Source organism: Hipposideros armiger, unplaced genomic scaffold, assembly GCF_001890085.2.
Source record: "Hipposideros armiger isolate ML-2016 unplaced genomic scaffold, ASM189008v1 scaffold_616, whole genome shotgun sequence".
Lineage (NCBI taxonomy): Eukaryota > Metazoa > Chordata > Mammalia > Chiroptera > Hipposideridae > Hipposideros > Hipposideros armiger.
This window is the reverse complement of record NW_017731966.1, coordinates 232,036-248,503: the sequence shown is the minus strand read 5'-3', so window position 1 is coordinate 248,503 and position 16,468 is coordinate 232,036. Positions and strand designations below refer to the sequence as shown.

The window sequence follows — 16,468 nt, the reverse complement described above, 5'->3', positions numbered from 1 at the left end:
AAGTACTCTGCTGAGGGCTTGACAGATAGTAGATATTCAATAAGCTACAGCAGCAAGCACACAAAATTGCTCTGTACGTCTACTTCGTCTTTCCTTTATTAGCACTTTATTGCTGTTACCACATTTATTTTTCTTCTTCTGAGCTTATGGTATCATTTTATTCCTCTTGTTTTCCTCTGAGATTTACTAAAGCCCTATTATGTGCCAGGCACTTTCTCATGAAGCCATGGGAAATAGCACTGTCAGTCCTCCTACTCTACTTTCTAAATACGTCTTTGATCAAACTTACACATAAAATGCTGAGTTTCGCCAAGTGCCAGCTGGTACTCAGAATGAGCACACAGCGCAGGACATTTGTGAATGTCCCAGTGGAGGAATACATGTGGGTGAGCTACATTCCCAAAATAGCTCAGTTTGCAATTCTTCCAGGGCAGGCTGTCACTGGGGTGATGAGAAATCAATATGGCGGCCGACTTCCCAAGGCCAAGTAGGCAACATAAATGGGTCAAGTGGCTTGGATGCACTGAGATGCTTTAGTTCACAACCCCAGTCCTTACTTAGCATTTGCCAAAACGGACACCAGGGACTCCCTTCTTAGTATATCTGATAAAATACTACCCAAACTCAATAATTTTTTTTAAACCAAACTCTAGATTTTGAACGTTTTTGGTTGTCGTAGCTTGGGAAGAGGTGCTGGTGGGTAGAAGTCAGGGATGCCGTTGAGTTCCCACAGTACAATCCCACCAAGAATTACCAAAATGTCAAGAGTGCTAAGGTTAAAACACCCTGATCTAGAACAATTTTGTCTCACTTTGCTTGTAATTTTCTTCCTTCCATAATGAAAACTGTTCTGGAAATCTCCTTCAGATTTTACCCAGATTATTGGAAGGGATTCGGCAGTCTCACTATTTTGTCCAATCTCCAAGCACAGTTCACGCACGTGCACTCTCCCCAGCCAATCCCTCCTTGATGCTCCCTGATCCTTCCTAGGTGAGGTCATTCCTCTTAAATTCTGAGGGGGGGAGAATCACACTTTTTGAATCTGCATCCCAGCCACTTTCCTTGATCTTTAAGACCTTGAGGCTGTTCATTAAAAACAACACGAAAAGCAAAACACAAATCATTGTGTGTTCTTAGCAGTCAAAAGGAATCTATTGTAATCTCACTTTAAAAACATCTCCCTCTGTTCCTAGCAGTTCCTTGGTCTATGGCCTCTAGTCATAGATTGTTCTAAATGGATTGCTGTTGGGAGAAAAGTTGGTAGAACCTTTGGTGTGAGGCTTGCAGCATCTGTCCCAGTGAAGGGGCAGTTATTACAGTATTAGAGTCTATTCAAAGTTTTAGAGGTAACTATGTATTTCCCATTTCCAGCACTTATTCATGTTTTAATTAAAAAATTAGTTAATGTTTAAAATTTGCTGTTTGCCTCTCTAGAGATCATAAGCTCAATGGCTCCTAACATGATAGTTTTCAAGGAATTAAAAACATGACTCCCATGAAAATATATAGTGAACACATGTCAAAGATTTCACTCAACTCATGAATTAATGAGGGAACCAGTAAGATGTTATGACTTGTTCAAAGAATCCTTTGAAGAACATTTATATAGGCAATCAGGAATGCTGATGTAAATGTTTGCTAATAGTTGCAAAACTTGTCATTATCTTATAGAGCAACAGAATGTGTTTGGGATCATCTTTTCTATAAAGTAGAAACAAAATTATCTCTACTGGAAAACATTAATTTGCATTGCCATCAGTTTTCTACAGTCTAGCTTCTGCTTTTACAGAGTTGTAACATAGCCTAGTCAATAGAAATGCAGTCAAAGTTACCCACCTCTGTAGAAACCAATAATTCCTAGAAAGCCCATTTGATTATGCCCAGCACTCCACCAAAAGAATTCCCAGGCTTCTTTTTTGTCCCTTTCCAAGTCTTGGACAATTTCTTCTGCAGGGCAGAGGTCAGAATATGTCCAACTCCTTCAGCCTTTCTGGCCTGGATGGAGTTTTGCAAATCCTTGGAATGTATTCCATAAATATTTGTGGGATGAACTAAAAAAGGTGGGGGTAAGGGTGTGAGAGAGTTTGACAAAGAAACAGCAGAAAGAGTAGCTGCCGTTTAATTTATTACTTACTATGTGCCAGGTATGTTGCATATATCATCTCATTTAATCTTTGCAAACCCTATATTTTGTAGGTGGGGAAACTGAGGTTCAGAGAGGTTAACAATTGATTTGGTGGCTTTTTTCATGTTCTCTATAAGAGGGTGTGCTTTGCGGGGGGGGGGGGCAAGGGCCTTATTTGTTTTACTCTCTGCATACCTGAATCAGACCACAGAAAGAGCTTAATCAACATTTGTTGAGTGCATATATAAGTGAGTGAGTGAATGAAAGAATGAGGGAATGAATGAAGGAAGAAATGAAGGAATGGAATAACAGGCTAGGACTCATTCCCAGGTCTGTTCAACCTCCACATCCCATGCTTTCCCCACTATACCTTAAAAAATAGCTGTTCCTTTTTCACTCTCTGATTTAAGTAGTTGGATGGAGCTATAATTTTTTAATGTTGTATTATGCATTTTTTTATTTTATGTTTTCTAGTTTTGTTGAGATCTAATTGACAGAAAACACTGTTATTAGATCAATGTACAACATAATGATTTGATATATGTATATATTGTGAAATGATCACCACAGTAAATTTAGTTAACATCTCTCATCTCACATAGTTATAAAATTTTTTCTTCTGTGTGATGAGATCTACTCCCTTGACAACTTTCAAATGTACAACACAGTCCTGTTAACTATAGTTACCATGCTGTCCATTACATTCCCAGGACTAATTTATCTTATAACCATTAAGTTTGTACTTTTCCACCACCTTCACCCACTTCCCTTGTTCTTTAAGCCCCACCTCTGGCAACCACCAGTTTGATCTCTGCTTCTAAGAGTTTGCTTTTATTAGATTCCTCATGTTAGTGAGATCATACAGTATTTGTCTTTCTCTGACTTATTTCACTTAGCATAATGTCCTCAAGGTTGGATGGGACTGTTATTTAACCCCTTAATTGCTCTGGCCAAAAAGAAGAGTGTTTTAATTAGCAGAAAGTTTACTACATTTAAAATAAATATCTGATTATAGCTTAGGTAGCAGATAAAGTATAAAGCAAAAAAGAATTTTGCAGAAAATGCTTCTTTTAAAAGACTTCCAATGAGGGAAATATGCCAGGAGTAAATAAGAGGAAAGATAGTGTTTGATAAAAGGTGTTTTTTCCATAAGTAAATTCTGAGTCAGATTACCTCGAGACTCTAGTGGGTGCTGAGTAAATATTACTCACTGATTGACTGACTGACTGACTAATAGATAATAAGTACTTTCAAATGATAAAGAGAAGTACAAATTAGTAGTTCTTTTGAGAAAACTAATAGTAATTATTCCCAGAGGAGTAAAACACTGCTTAGCAAAGAGGTAAGTTTTGCTGTTGTATAAAGTACAAGTCCCTGGGAGAACCCTTTATGGAATATGATAAAAAACTGAGAACTATAGAATCAGAAATTATGAGTTTTCCTGCCTACCTCCTTCTGCAACCTTTCAGTAGCATTTAGGTGGAAGGGACCTCATCTTCCTTGAGAAAATGAGATCTGGTACCTAGTGCTTTATCATTCTTTTACTTTTGCTGCCCTCATTTTCTCCATATGGTTACTAAAGGCCAATTATAAGAGTTAGTGTATGTTAAAAGTGATGTCAGAGGGAAAGACACAGATGAAAACCAGCCCTAGAGATAAGGCATTTATTTGAAACAGTTACCGGCAGACAGATTCAGAACATAAAACGTGACTGAATTTTCTCCCCAGGTTTCAAGTTCAGAATCCAAGCTCTGAGGCACTGGCCTTGGGCTGGCCCCTTCTCTCTCTTTCCTCCTTCTGTCCAAACTGGACTGAAGTATTTTTCCTCTACCTTTGAATTACTACGCAGCGGGCTTGATGGATGAGTTATAAATCTTACCTCAAGTTTCTCTAAGTACAAGAAGAATGTTTCCTTGGCCTTTGGTTATTCAACACCAGCAATACTGCTTTCTGGTACCTGAGCCCAGAGGCGAGCAGGGAGGGGGGTGGGTGGAAAGCAAGATGAACAGGAAATCGTGAAGTAAAACATTTACGGGAGAACCCTGGCTTGCATGGGGCCATACCCTTCAAAACTAGTAGAATTTCTATTTAGAATGATAGTGACATAACCTGAATGAATCTCTTAGGACTTGCTAGGTAGGATGCCACAGTGCCTCATGTTTAGATTTCATTTGGGCACAAAAAAACGAGGGGGCAATTCCAGGAAAAGGAGACCTAATTTTTGCGTCTAATGACTGAGTGTGTGTCTGGGAATAACTTCACCCCCACCTGGCTTTGCATATAACAGATGACACAGAAATTTAGCTGTGCTAAATATACAGGACTGCGGGATTAGGGCCCCAAACCAAAATGAACAGAACAAATCATGAGGTCCTATCACTGTCTGCCTAAGGCTGCTCAGACCAGATCTTAATGTTTTGTTCTATGTTTACTATTTATTCCTTCACTGATTGAATACCTATGATGGTCTAGGCAGAATAGGTGTTCAGGGTAATGAAAATGGATAAAAAGAGTTGAAGCTTTCAGTGTCACACTGCACTGCTCAGGCCAGGTGGGGGTTTTGTTATCTTCAGTGCACTGGTGTGTTAGGGCAATTATGGGCTCTGGAGGCCAGATCTGGGTTCGAAGTTGGTGCTTCAATGACTAGTTCTGTGACCTTGGACAAATTACTGAAATCGTGTTAGCTTTCTGTTTAAGATGGAGTTAGTAATATGCTGCTGTTGTTGCTAAGATTACATAGAATGCTGTGCTTCAAGCTCTTAGTGTAGTCCTCATTCATTAAGCCTTAACACTCACCACTACTACTACTGTTGTCGGTATTATTATTATTAATAATAAAATTGAGCCCTGTGAGGCATACTTTTCTTCATTTTGCATTCAAGGAAAATGAGGCTCTGAGAGATAAAGCAGCCGAAGTTACAGAGTTGAAAAACGGCAGGACTGAAACTTGGGCAGGTGGAGAGCTGGCTGCTCTTAGGAGGGAGACCTCACCTGGGAGCCCCACCCAGAGAGGGCTGCCTCTGAGCAGCAGTGCTGGGACCTCTGCAGGTGTTCAAGGAGAGGTCCCTGACCAGCAGGGGCCTTATAGGGGAAAACATCAGGCCTGATTACAAGCCCCGGGGTACCACCTACTCTTGACATGCCTGTAGGGCAATTTTCAGAAGTTTCTGAGCTTGCAGTAGTAGTCCTGGAAATACACCCACGCAAGATGAATTTAAACTTAAATCAAATAATGATTTTTCCAGCAGCATTTTATGCTAGATTCTGGGGTAAGTGAAAGAGCCACTGAGTTAATATTCCTGCCCATTATTCAACTGTCTGCTCATCCATCCATCTATCCATCCATCTTATGAACATTAAACACAGACTGTGTATTAGCCACCGTCCTGAAGGTGCTTTTCTTCCATATGTCTTATTTCTCTTACCAGACAGTATTCTCAGGTAGGAAGTGGTGAGAGAGACATGAGACACACTCCTGAGTGCACTTGGAAGAAGGAGTGATTACTTTCTGCAGGTTTCCACCAGGCAGTTTAGAGTGGGGCGAAACTGTGGAGGTGGTGGGCAACTAACAGCCGCCAGGGATCAGACCGATATGAAATGATTAATTAAGGCACCCTTTGCTTCCTGTTCAGCGGATGCCTGCAGGCATAGATGGGAGAATGACTGTTGATGCCGTTTTTTTGTTTTAATTGCTCCAGCCACTAGTATTGTGATTGGTACACACTAAGGAACCAAATAACTTGGATTTTGTTTTGTTTGGGTAAAATCATTATTATTATTATTAATTATTATTATTATGTTATTAGTTTCAGGTGTACAAAACAATGCAATAGTTATAAAGTCTGTTGCGAGCTGGCAATAGCAGCGTCTAAAGCGGCCTGGAGTGGAGGGGGGTGGTCAGCTCAGGCAGGTCTGAGTTGGAACCTGAGAGAGGGGGAGTTTGTAAAAGGGCTGCAGCGTTCCAAGCAGAGGGCTCTCTGGGTGGGTGATGTGAGAAGGGCGTGCTCCGGTGAGCCGGACTAGCGCTACAGGAAATGGATGCAGTCCAAGTCTTGGTGGTGCCCAGGGCCATTGTGGCGAAACAGCCCTGCTGGTCCAGTGAGAGTGCGTCCAGAACTCCAGGCTTGGCTATCTTTAAAACACCTAGCCGGGTCGCCCACCCGGCACCCTGGCCGCGTGCACCTTTCCCGCCGCAGGTGAGTAAGTTTAGGGAAGCATTGCCACCCTGGCGGCTCCATCCGCAGATCCAGGTCAGGAGCAGCAGCGGCCGCAACAGGTCCTGTGGGCCCCTGGGCCTCGCTCGCGCGCCTCAAGGGTAAGCGCCTTTCCCAGCCGGAGGCGTCCCGCAGCCTCTCCGGAAGCCTTCCTGGTGGTCCCCGAAGCGGGCTCATAAATCATTCATGAGCCGGGGCCGGGCGAGCTAGGCTGCTGGGGGAGGGCGCGGAGGCTGTGCGGGCCGAAGCCGGAGCTGGACCCAGCGCATGGTGAGTGGCCGCGTCCTAACCCCGATCCCAGGAGGCGTCTGTGGACCGAGCCGGGAGTTGAGTGCACTCCCTTCCAGAAAGCTGGGGGTTAGGAATGGGGAACGGAGGGGCTCATTCTGCACCCCTTAACTCCCAGCCCGCCGCCGCCCCTGCTCCCGCCCCACGGCAGCAGGTGATGTGAGCCTGGAGAGCGTCAGGGGGGCTGCAGGGCGGGCGAGTTGGTCCGGGCTCCCGGCCAGCGGGAGTTCCGGGCAGGGCGAGGACGCGTGCAAACTTTGCCGGCTGCCTGGTGGGTCTTCTTTCCACCCAGTGGAGGGGAGCTGGCGGCTGTGGCTCGCCGGACGCCCTGCGCCAACAGGCAGTGGGAGCGGGAGCAGGACCGGGACCCCCGAGGCCGCGAGCTCGCTCTCGGAAGGGCGACGGACAGAGGGGAGGCTCATCAGAGTCTTGGGAACTGTTCTGCTGTGAGGGAGTGCCGGGGGTCGCACCCGGCGGCGCGGGGCACTGAGCCTCCCGAGTGGGTATGGAAAGGGGTCACCGTCCTAGGTTTCCAAATGGAGTGCTCGGTGCAAGCGACCACAGCAGGAGGCTCTGGGGGCTCTGGGGCTGCAGTGGGAGGGCGTCTCCCCGCGTCCATGGGGGAGCGCACTCACCCCTGACTTGAAGCATCCCCCTACCCGCCCTGGGTGCACAGCGTCGGGGCCTTCAGCTATTGCGGGACCGAGAATGGGTGCTGCGGGCGCCCCCCGGCTGTAAGGCGCCAGCCCGGACAACAAAGGGAAGCGTGGACAGAGGGAGGGCTTTGAGGTGCAGGAGAGCAAGGGGCCGAGGTCAGATTCGCCAAAGCCGGCGCCGAGCGGGGCTGGGGATCTGATCCCGGGGGCAGTACACCGCTCCAGACCCCCTTCTCCTTGGCAACTCCCGGTCCATGCCAACCGGGACGGAGGCCGGGAACCGGCACCGACGTGCTGGAGGCAGCCAAGTTACTCCGGCAACCCCCTCCCCCAGGAGGCGGCGGATTCCTCTAGACTTCTCGGTCCGCGGACCCGCTGCCGCCCATTCTTTTGTGTCCCGCAGCCCGGGGGAGGCTCCTGCTGCGGAGGGAGCGGGAGCGGGGCCCCCCTACACCCCCCCCCCCCCCGGCCTGGCGACGCGTTGGAGGGAAAGGCTGGGGAAGTCGGCGCCTCAAGCTTCCTGCAGCAACAGGTTGCGCCTGCTGCCCGCGGGGCGGCGGCGCTTTCTCCTGCCCCGCTAGGGAAAGGTTTTCCCGGGGGCCTGTGAGCTGCCGCTGACCTTGGTAAGATGAGGTGTGTGACTGGGGTCTTGAACGGACCTCCGCGCCCCGCGCCCCAACACAGACCCACTGAAGACACAACAGCCGCGGTTGTGTGTTCGGTTGCACCTTGTGACATTTCCGCTTTTGCGGCCCCAAGACTTGAATGTCCGCAACTTTATGTGATTCAACTTGTGTGACATTACTGCTTCCTTTTCTTTTCTCTCTCCCTTGTGAGTTTCCTTTCAAAATCCTAGGAGCAGTCCTGTCTGCTCAGGGCGAGAGGACTGACGTCCTCAGGAGCAGCAGTACAGACCTTTTACTGACGGCCAGCTGTGTGCCAGGTGCTGGCCCTAGTCCATCCCTAACGTTCCAACACTATTTGAAATCCCATTTTATAGGTGAGCAAAGGAAAGCGTGGAGAAGGTAAATGGCTGCTCACTGTACAGAGTTAATGAGTGGGACCCGAGTCCTTCCCTGTTTCCTCTGCAGCAGTGCCCTTTAGTTTTGTTCTCTTACTGTGTCCCATAATATTTTTTAGGAACTTTCTTATGAGTCCGTGCCGGACTGTTTCTGTGCTTCTAGTACAATGACACAAACAAGTGCATCAGAGGACAGTTTGAACATAATAAAACTTTAAGCCAAATACTGTTTTGTTGGTACTGTTGAAAATATGAAGGAAATAGGTTTTGCAGGGAGTCAAGAGCTATCTCTGAGATTTGGTAAACATCAGGATGCTTGGTTACAAATGATAGAGGCCAACTCTGGGTAATTTTAGGAGAAAAAGGACTGGGTCCTGGGTCCCCAGAGCAGCAGTTCTCAACCTGTGGGTCGCGACCCCTTTGGGGGTTGAACGACCCTTTCACAGGGGTCGCCTAAGACCATCGGAAAACAAAAAGATATTTACATTACGATTCATAACAGTAGCAAAATTACAGTTATAGAGTAGCAACGAAAATAATTTTATGGTTGGGGGTCACCACAACATGAGGGACTGTATTAAGGGGTCACGGCATTAGGAAGGTTGAGAACTGCTGGCTTAGAGGAATGGCAGGAAGGCTGGCCGGCCAGGCTCAGGAGTCAAGGAGAGTGGGACTCAGGACATGCAATAGGACCTCTTGAGTGGTATGGCCACAGCTGCCACCATGAAGACTCTGGATGTGGTTCCTGGCACTACCGCCATCACTTCTAGAATGAATTAGAAACAGTCTGCCTCAGTGTGTTGCTCCGTGCACAAGCCCAGGAGTAAGCATCTGATAGGCTGAGCTTGAGTCCCCCCCCCCCCCCAGGGCACAGTTTGGGTACCTGAGCTGGCCTCACAGTGAGAGTCAGGGCTGCAACCCACAGACTTCACAAAGGTGGGCTCAGAGATTGGGCAGCTCCCATAGCCCCGCCCGGCCCCACCACCAAAACCCTGGATGACAAACATCTAGTACAAAGATTTTTTGAAAAGAAGTTCCCGGTGGGCTTTAGCTCAAGCTGTGACTTGGTCACGGCAGACAACTAAAGAAGTTCCATCAAAAAGTTCATCAAAAGAAGAGAAGAAATGATGCTGGATGGTCACCATGTTTGCTTTTAAACCAGGGTTTGAGGAAGTGGCGAGCTCTGGACTCCAGGCTCAGAATCATATATTTGCTTAAAATTCACATTCTTGGACCCCTTCTCCAGTTTGAACTCAGTGCATTTAGAATAGAAACCAGGGAGCTAACGCCCCATAAACCAGAAAAATGGTGGCATTACCTTATTGATTAGTCTAAAGCCTGTGTAAGGAGATAGCCCCTGAGGGAGCAATTTCCAAAGCCTGCAAAGTTGAGGGTCCCAGCGGAAAGTATGGCCCCCCAGAAGGGTTGACCAGTTGTTCTGCCCTTGGGCACTCCAGTGGGAGACAGTCTGCTGCCTGTGTCAGAGGAAGTAGCTACAAGCAATCCAGCCCCCCCCGCCCCTCCCCCACCTTTCAGAGGCCACAGGACTGCTCCTAAACAAACGCTTGATACAATTTTGAAATAGGTAAAAATGACCATTTTGTCACTCCTCCCTCAACCCTCCACCATTTGATTTCATCAGCCCTTACTGAGTGCCTACTGCGTGCCTGACTCTGGGGCCACAGAGGTGAGTCAGTCAGGGACCCCACACAGCAGCTGGCCTGGGTCAGTACAATGCCTTACTTCTGTTGTCCTGCAGCCCTGTTTGGGAAGCCTGGAGTTATATAATCTGCATGTTAATCTGCATGTTAAATAGATACCTCATTTTATGCTGATGCAGCTGTTGGTCCCTGAGCATTTCCCTTGGTTATATGCTGGCAGTTCTAGGAGCTGCTCTCAGTCTCTCTTGCTACCTATGTAGCTTAACAGGCAAGCACCCAGAGCTTCCCTTTTGGCAGTCAGTTACAACAGGTGAAACACCCTTTTTTTTTTTTTTTAACTTTTAGCAGTTAGTGTTTCATACCTAGTGAGATTTTAATATTTTCTTAAAACTCATTCTACACTGCACTTTGTGCAGGGACCTGCACTTTGGAGCAAGATGTAAAGACATCTGGACATGGGGCTCCAGGTGTCTTATAGCTCAACTGCCACGTCCACCTTCGCTAGTGAGAACTAGCATCTCATTTGGGATTTCCCTTCGCCTGCTATTTCACAGAGGCAGTTTGAAAGTCTGTTTATTCATAGCGCTCCCAAGGGCCTTCTGCTGAGCCTCTCCTGCTCTGTTTCTCTCCATCCCTGGCTGAGGCTTGGTGGCATTACCACGAAGCCAGCCTTACCAGCTGAGCCTTTAATCCTTCCAACTGCTGTGCTCCCTGCCTGTCCTTCAGTAGAAAACAAGACAAGATGTGAGTGTGGTGTGAGTGTGTGTACGGTGTGTGTATTGTGTGCGATATGTGTGCGCTGTGTGTGTGTGCACATGCGTATATGTGTGTGTGGTGTGCATGTTGTATATGGACATGGTGCGTGGTATGTATACCTACGTGTGGGGTGTGTTAGTGTGTGTGCGCCTGTGTGGTTTGTGTGTGATATGTGTGTGTGTGCATACCTTCCTGCCCAGCGTAGCAGCATAGCCTACCTGAATAATCACCCACACCTGTCCTTTCATACCTTCCTCCTACCCTGTGTAGCCCCAGGGGACTTCCTGACTGAGGGGCCTTGCAAAAGCTGACAGGCTTTGTTTTGTTTTCTTACTTGTTCTCCCTGGAAACAACTTGAAGCCTGAGCAGAGCACTGGTTTCCTATGAGAACCAGTGAAAGGCGAGAACACTTCATAGCTTGGTGATAGTTATTTGCAACAGCCATGCCTGGCAGGGAGATTGCCTTTTGGGAACAGTGACCGGTGTCATGGTGTATTTGTGGGTGAGACAGAGAGCTGAGACAGAAGCTTGGGGTTGATGAGCTTGGTACTGGGAGCCATTGGGGGCCTACAAGACCCATGATTTGGAAAAGGGAGAGTTTGGGGTCATTCTCTTGGTAGCTCTGGGCAGAATTGGAGTGGGAAGGGACTTAGAAGATGAGGCAACATCTAAGGGTATTCGCTGTGAATTCACATCTTCATTCAAATTGCTCATGAAAGCCTCCTCCTTCTTTGACTTGGTGGAATGTATGTAGTGGGTCCACTTGCCCCTTGTACAATTTGTCACTTTCTTGATGGTCCCGCTCCCCATCTCACAGTGTGTGTTTCAGGAGCACTATTGTCCTTATTTGGAAGTTAGTAAGTGTGTGTCTACAGTAAAAAATAAAATCCAGGTGTTCCTGACACAGGAACAGAGAGGATGCGTGGGCATCCCAGTCCCTCTGGTAGGACCTAGCCTCGTGCAGCGGCACAAGCAAGTCAGCTATTTCGGCTTATTTATTCTTATATTCAGCAGCACTTATTGAGCTCCGGCTGTGTGCCCTGCCCCATGTTCAGTTCTGGGGACAGAAATGAGGAGAACAGGGTCCACATTGCGCAATCTCAGTAGACACTGGGTGGGTAGCTCTTTTTAGGATTCCTGTTTCTCCCTCTCCCCAGGATGAGCGGAAGTCCCCCTTCGCCTGCCTCTCGTCATATGGACCCCTAGTTGTCCAGGTGGTGGTGACTTGAGGCAAAGGTTTCCATTCATACTGTCTGATGAGCACGTGAGAAAGAGAGGTTGCAGTGTCGCCTGGCCTTCACAAGTTTGGTCCCTGCCCTTGAGGCCACGCTCTTCCGGCTTGGGTTGAGGCCGTGTGAAGAGGGGGATGTTTGAAATGAGGCCAATGAGCAATAAGTAGAACAACAGGCAGAGGAAGATAGATCTCCAGAGACAGGGACAAAGACACAAACTTGGAGAAAAAAAGAAACCTACAGTCTACTGCTGGGCACCGCTGTGCCTCTGCCTGGAGCCTGAGAGGAAGGGCACTGTAAGGAGAGTATCTTGGTGTCTAGGGCTTGGGCTCTGAAGACAAAATCCCGGGTTTGAATTCTGTCCTCCCCACTAGTCAGCCATGACCTTGGGCAAGCCACCGAAATCCCCTCTGCGTGAGTCCCCTCATCTGCAAAATGGGATAATGCCTAAAATAAGGTCCTACCTGTAAAGCAGGCACAACAGTCTCTGGAATATAGTCACTACTCAAGAAATGTTAGTTTCTAGGGCATCACAGCCATCTCTACACTAGATGGTGTTTCTTGAACTCCTAGAGTCTTTATTCTGAGTGTGACCCTTCGTGGAGGGACCTGGTCGCTTTCATGGCCCTGTGGCTCTGAGGCAGCCTCTGCCTGCTCCCCCTCCCCTCATCCGGATTAGGCTGAAGGGCTGGCTCTGAAGCGGTGCAGCCTCCTTGGGGCAGCTCCCGGTGCAGGCAGGCTGCTGTATTGGTGACTGCTGCCCCTTCTCTCCCTACCAGGCATGCTGCCTTGAGCGACTGACCCCCCCCCTGGAGATCGTGCATGCCAGCCTGGCCAGAAACGGAGGACTCTGCAGACCCAGTCCTCCTCATATCTCTTCTGCACAGAAACGCATGCTCCTGTGTTACCCACGGCTTCCAGAACCGCTGAGGCGGGAGGCCCCCAGCTCTACCTCATGTTTGGGGCCCCTTGCTAACTATGGCCCCGACACTCGTCTTCCTGCTGCTGCTGGGGCTGTGTTGGAATACCGTTTCAGAGGGGCCACCGTCATCCACAAGGGGTTCTGATGTTCCGGAATTTGAACTGCCGACAATGAACTATGACACGAAAGACTCGTATAAACCTGGATCCATTGGCGTTCTCTTTCAAATTGTGCACACCTTTCTCCATGTGGTGCAGCCCAATGCTTTCCCTGAAGGTAAGTGTCGATTATGGGAAGAGACAGAATTGTTTTCCAGACAATCTCACATGCACGCATGCAATATTGTTTGTTCATGCTGAAACAACGAATATAGAGGATAGTCAGTATTTTAAGGTATGAGGTTGCAAGTGATTGAGCTGTGCACAAACAGGAAGTATTAAGACAGAAGTTAAGAAAACTAGTACCACATTAATAGGTTAGAAATGTGATCATAAGAATTGAAGTCAAACTCTGTTGCTATGTTGATTTTTTTTTGAGCAATAAATTATTCTCAAGTGCATACCAAAGGTAAAAACTAAGGTAAGAATGCAAATTCTCTGTCATCAAATGAGAAGTTAATAATTACCTCATGGCTTACAATTTTAACTCTCTTCCACCCACCGCAAAATGCAATTTTGACATTGCTTAGGGCAAGGACAGGCCTGACCAAACCTATTTACCTAACTGTTTCACTTCTAAGAGTTTGAGAGGAAAGGAGGGATGGCCACTCAGTCATTTCATGGCATCGTGCTATCTTTCTTTACACATTTGACTACTTGGCCTTCTGACTACTGTTTACTCTCCTCTTCTGTACTTGAAGTCTTCGGGGTATGTGTTTTTAGGAACAGGACTGTGAAAATTAAAATGGCCTGTGGGACGTGTCTGTTACTAGGGTTTGACAGTCCAAATTTGTATTGGCTTAATGTTAAATCTATCCTACGCTTGTTCTTTAAACTACAAAGATTTGAACACTATCATGATTACTAAAAATTTAAAAGTTGTAGTCATCTTTATCATTTTCCTTTGAAATAGTTTGAAGTGTAGTTCTCAATTTTTTGTTGTTTAAATTTCAATTTAATGAAATAAATCACTCCGAGCCCTTTTGTCATTGAAGAGAGTCCTGAAGATTACTGCTTACCATTTATGTCATTGCTTAAAAGACTAAATTTGGAAATCTAAGAGACAGAAGTAGAAAGTAAGCTGAATTTATTTATTTACATTGAATGCAAATTCACTATTTTCAATAGATACCTCTATGTTTATTTGCAGAATTGATGTAAATATTATTGAATAAACAAATACCTACCAGTGTTTCTACTGGCTTCTTTTAAGTAAAAGGCATAGAATTCAGTTGTTTACTACAACGTCTTCAACGTTGTGAAGATTGTGAAGCATCCGTGTGTCATTCTAAGGCATAGCATGTAATTAGTAAATCCTGTAATCTCTTTCCATGCGTTGTTTTCTCTTCCTCTAGATTTCAGAGGAAGGCCTCCTCAGACTTATTTTACAAAGGAAAGTAGTATTTAAAAAAGTCTTCATTCAAATGATCATGTTAAAAGAGATCCTACTTCCAGTGCATTCCAAGGTTTTGAACTCCACCATCATTATTAGTCTAGAAGGAGGCGTCTGAAGAATTTAAATCCTAATGTAATCTGAGGGAGTTATCCTTGCTTGTACCTTGACCTTATTCAATACTTATTACTTCAGAGAAAGAAATTCCCAAAATTTTCAGCAGTAGACCAAAGCAGACTACCACTATCCCTTTTAAAAAACAATTGTTAGGTTGCTTAAAGAACATAATATTGAATTTAGCAGGTGGTATCTTGGAGTGTTGGTGTTTTTTTCCACCATCTTATTATTTATATTCTTTCACCCAGTTACTAGATCTCATAACAGTCTCAAAGTACCCACTAGGTGCTTTGCAACATAAAGAAAACATAGGAGACAAGCCTGGTTTTTCCATTTGGGGCCAGTGCATTTCATGAGCACCAAGTCATAGGTAGGTGTCTGCATAATTGAAGATGAAAAGAGAGAGAGAGAGAGAGAGAGAGAGAGAGAGAGAGAACAAGAGAGATGGATACCTATGTATTAACTGACTTAATACATTGACCAAAACAGAAAACTTTAGGATGGGTCGTCTGTGGGGTAACATCCTCACAGAAGATATTACCCCATAGGTATAGTCTTTGATTTGCAATAGAAGTGTTCTGAATGTCAAGTCCCAGTGCAGGAGCAGAAGAGGAAGCGGGGACCCTGGAGTCTGGGCTTCCTCTTTTCATGCCGTCCTCCTGGGGAGTCTTCTACTTTTACGTGTACGTCCTGTGTTCAATTAAAATGGTATACCTTTTTTTTTTTTTTTTGCACTTGGAACTCTCTAAAGAGAAGTGCATGTTGTGTCCTTATGAAAACAAGATAGAAAGGTCTTGTTTAGCTGGGACTTGAGACAAAGGCCTCCTTAACTTCCTGGGAGAAGGAAAGTCCGGGAACCAGAACTCAAGGACCCTGACCGACAGACCAGAGAGCTTTGTGGAGGGACGGAAGCTAAGGAAGCAGTCGCTCAGGTTTCATTCATTCCACGAGCGTTTACTGAAAGCGCCTGCCTTCTGTGGTGTGTCTTGCTGGGTGCTACGAGCCAGGTTTTGGGGAAAGAATCCGGTGGCAGCTGGTAGGATGGGTCACAGGGAGGGGGCGGCTCCTGCAGTGGTCCAGAGGGAGGTCATAACGAACTAACTTAGAATAGCCAGCAGGATTCATTTTATGTCCAAAGGACTTGGTTCAAATCCTAGCTCGTGCCTATCACCTGCTGGGTGATCTTGGCCAAGTTGTTTAATCTTCAGAGTCTCTACTCTTGTAGATGTAATGTGACTGCAATCATAGCACTTTATAGCTTTTACCGGTGGTGCTTAAATGAGATGATACATGCAAAGCCGGCGTTTAAAACCATGCTCGAAAGGCACAGAGAAGAATCCTCAATAAATGTGACTGCTATTAATACTGTTATTTGAAAGGAAGAATTGGCCAACTTTGATGCCAAGATTGGTGTCAGGAGGGGACGTGGGGAGAAAGAATGTGTCTCTAGGAGGGATGGTTAACATGTCCTTGCTGCTGCTTCCTTGGGAACTTTCCACGTGGAGCTGCCTCACAAGAGGCAGCTCCATTACTTTTGATGTTAAGCGGGCTGTGTCTGCTGGTGAGACCCACAGTAGCAGAACTGGGTCAAGAAGCCAGGGTTCAGGTGTAATGCTGGTTCACCAAGGGGTCTTTATTCCTCCAAAAATATCTACATCTAATGAACTCTAGCTTTTCTCTGCCCCTTTCTTTTCTCCTGCTGTTCCCAGTAACTGCTGTAAGGCATACTTTGCTAAGTGTTCGTTCATTTTAATCTCCCAGCAACTTGTGAGAGGTAGATGATGGTGGTCTTATTTCTGTTTGTTATATCCCCGTTTACAGATTAGAACACAAAGTCTGGACAAGATTACATGTTCAAGGCGCATGACTAGCCAGCTGCAGATTGAGAGACCCGTCTCTAAGACTAGCGTTTTTCCTATATGCCA

At 46.3% G+C, this 16,468-nt stretch overlaps 1 protein-coding gene across 9 annotated transcripts in view; it reads left to right on the top strand.

Annotated features, from left to right (window-relative positions):
* The first annotated feature begins 6,180 nt into the window (after nucleotides 1-6,180).
* PROM1 (prominin 1) overlaps nucleotides 6,181-16,468 on the top strand; it is a 103,272-nt gene continuing 92,984 nt past the window's right edge. For 4 of the 9 annotated variants that reach the window (XM_019625139.1, XM_019625138.1, XM_019625133.1 and 1 more), the window contains exons 1-2: nucleotides 6,181-6,321; nucleotides 12,733-13,151. In XM_019625139.1, the coding sequence (XP_019480684.1) occupies nucleotides 12,932-13,151 (220 nt within the window). In that variant the 5' untranslated portion in view covers nucleotides 6,181-6,321; nucleotides 12,733-12,931. Of the gene's footprint in view, nucleotides 6,322-6,513; nucleotides 6,610-6,948; nucleotides 7,131-12,664; nucleotides 13,152-16,468 lie in introns of those variants that run through there. The other 5 variants (XM_019625142.1, XM_019625141.1, XM_019625134.1 and 2 more) reach the window with 4 other exon arrangements.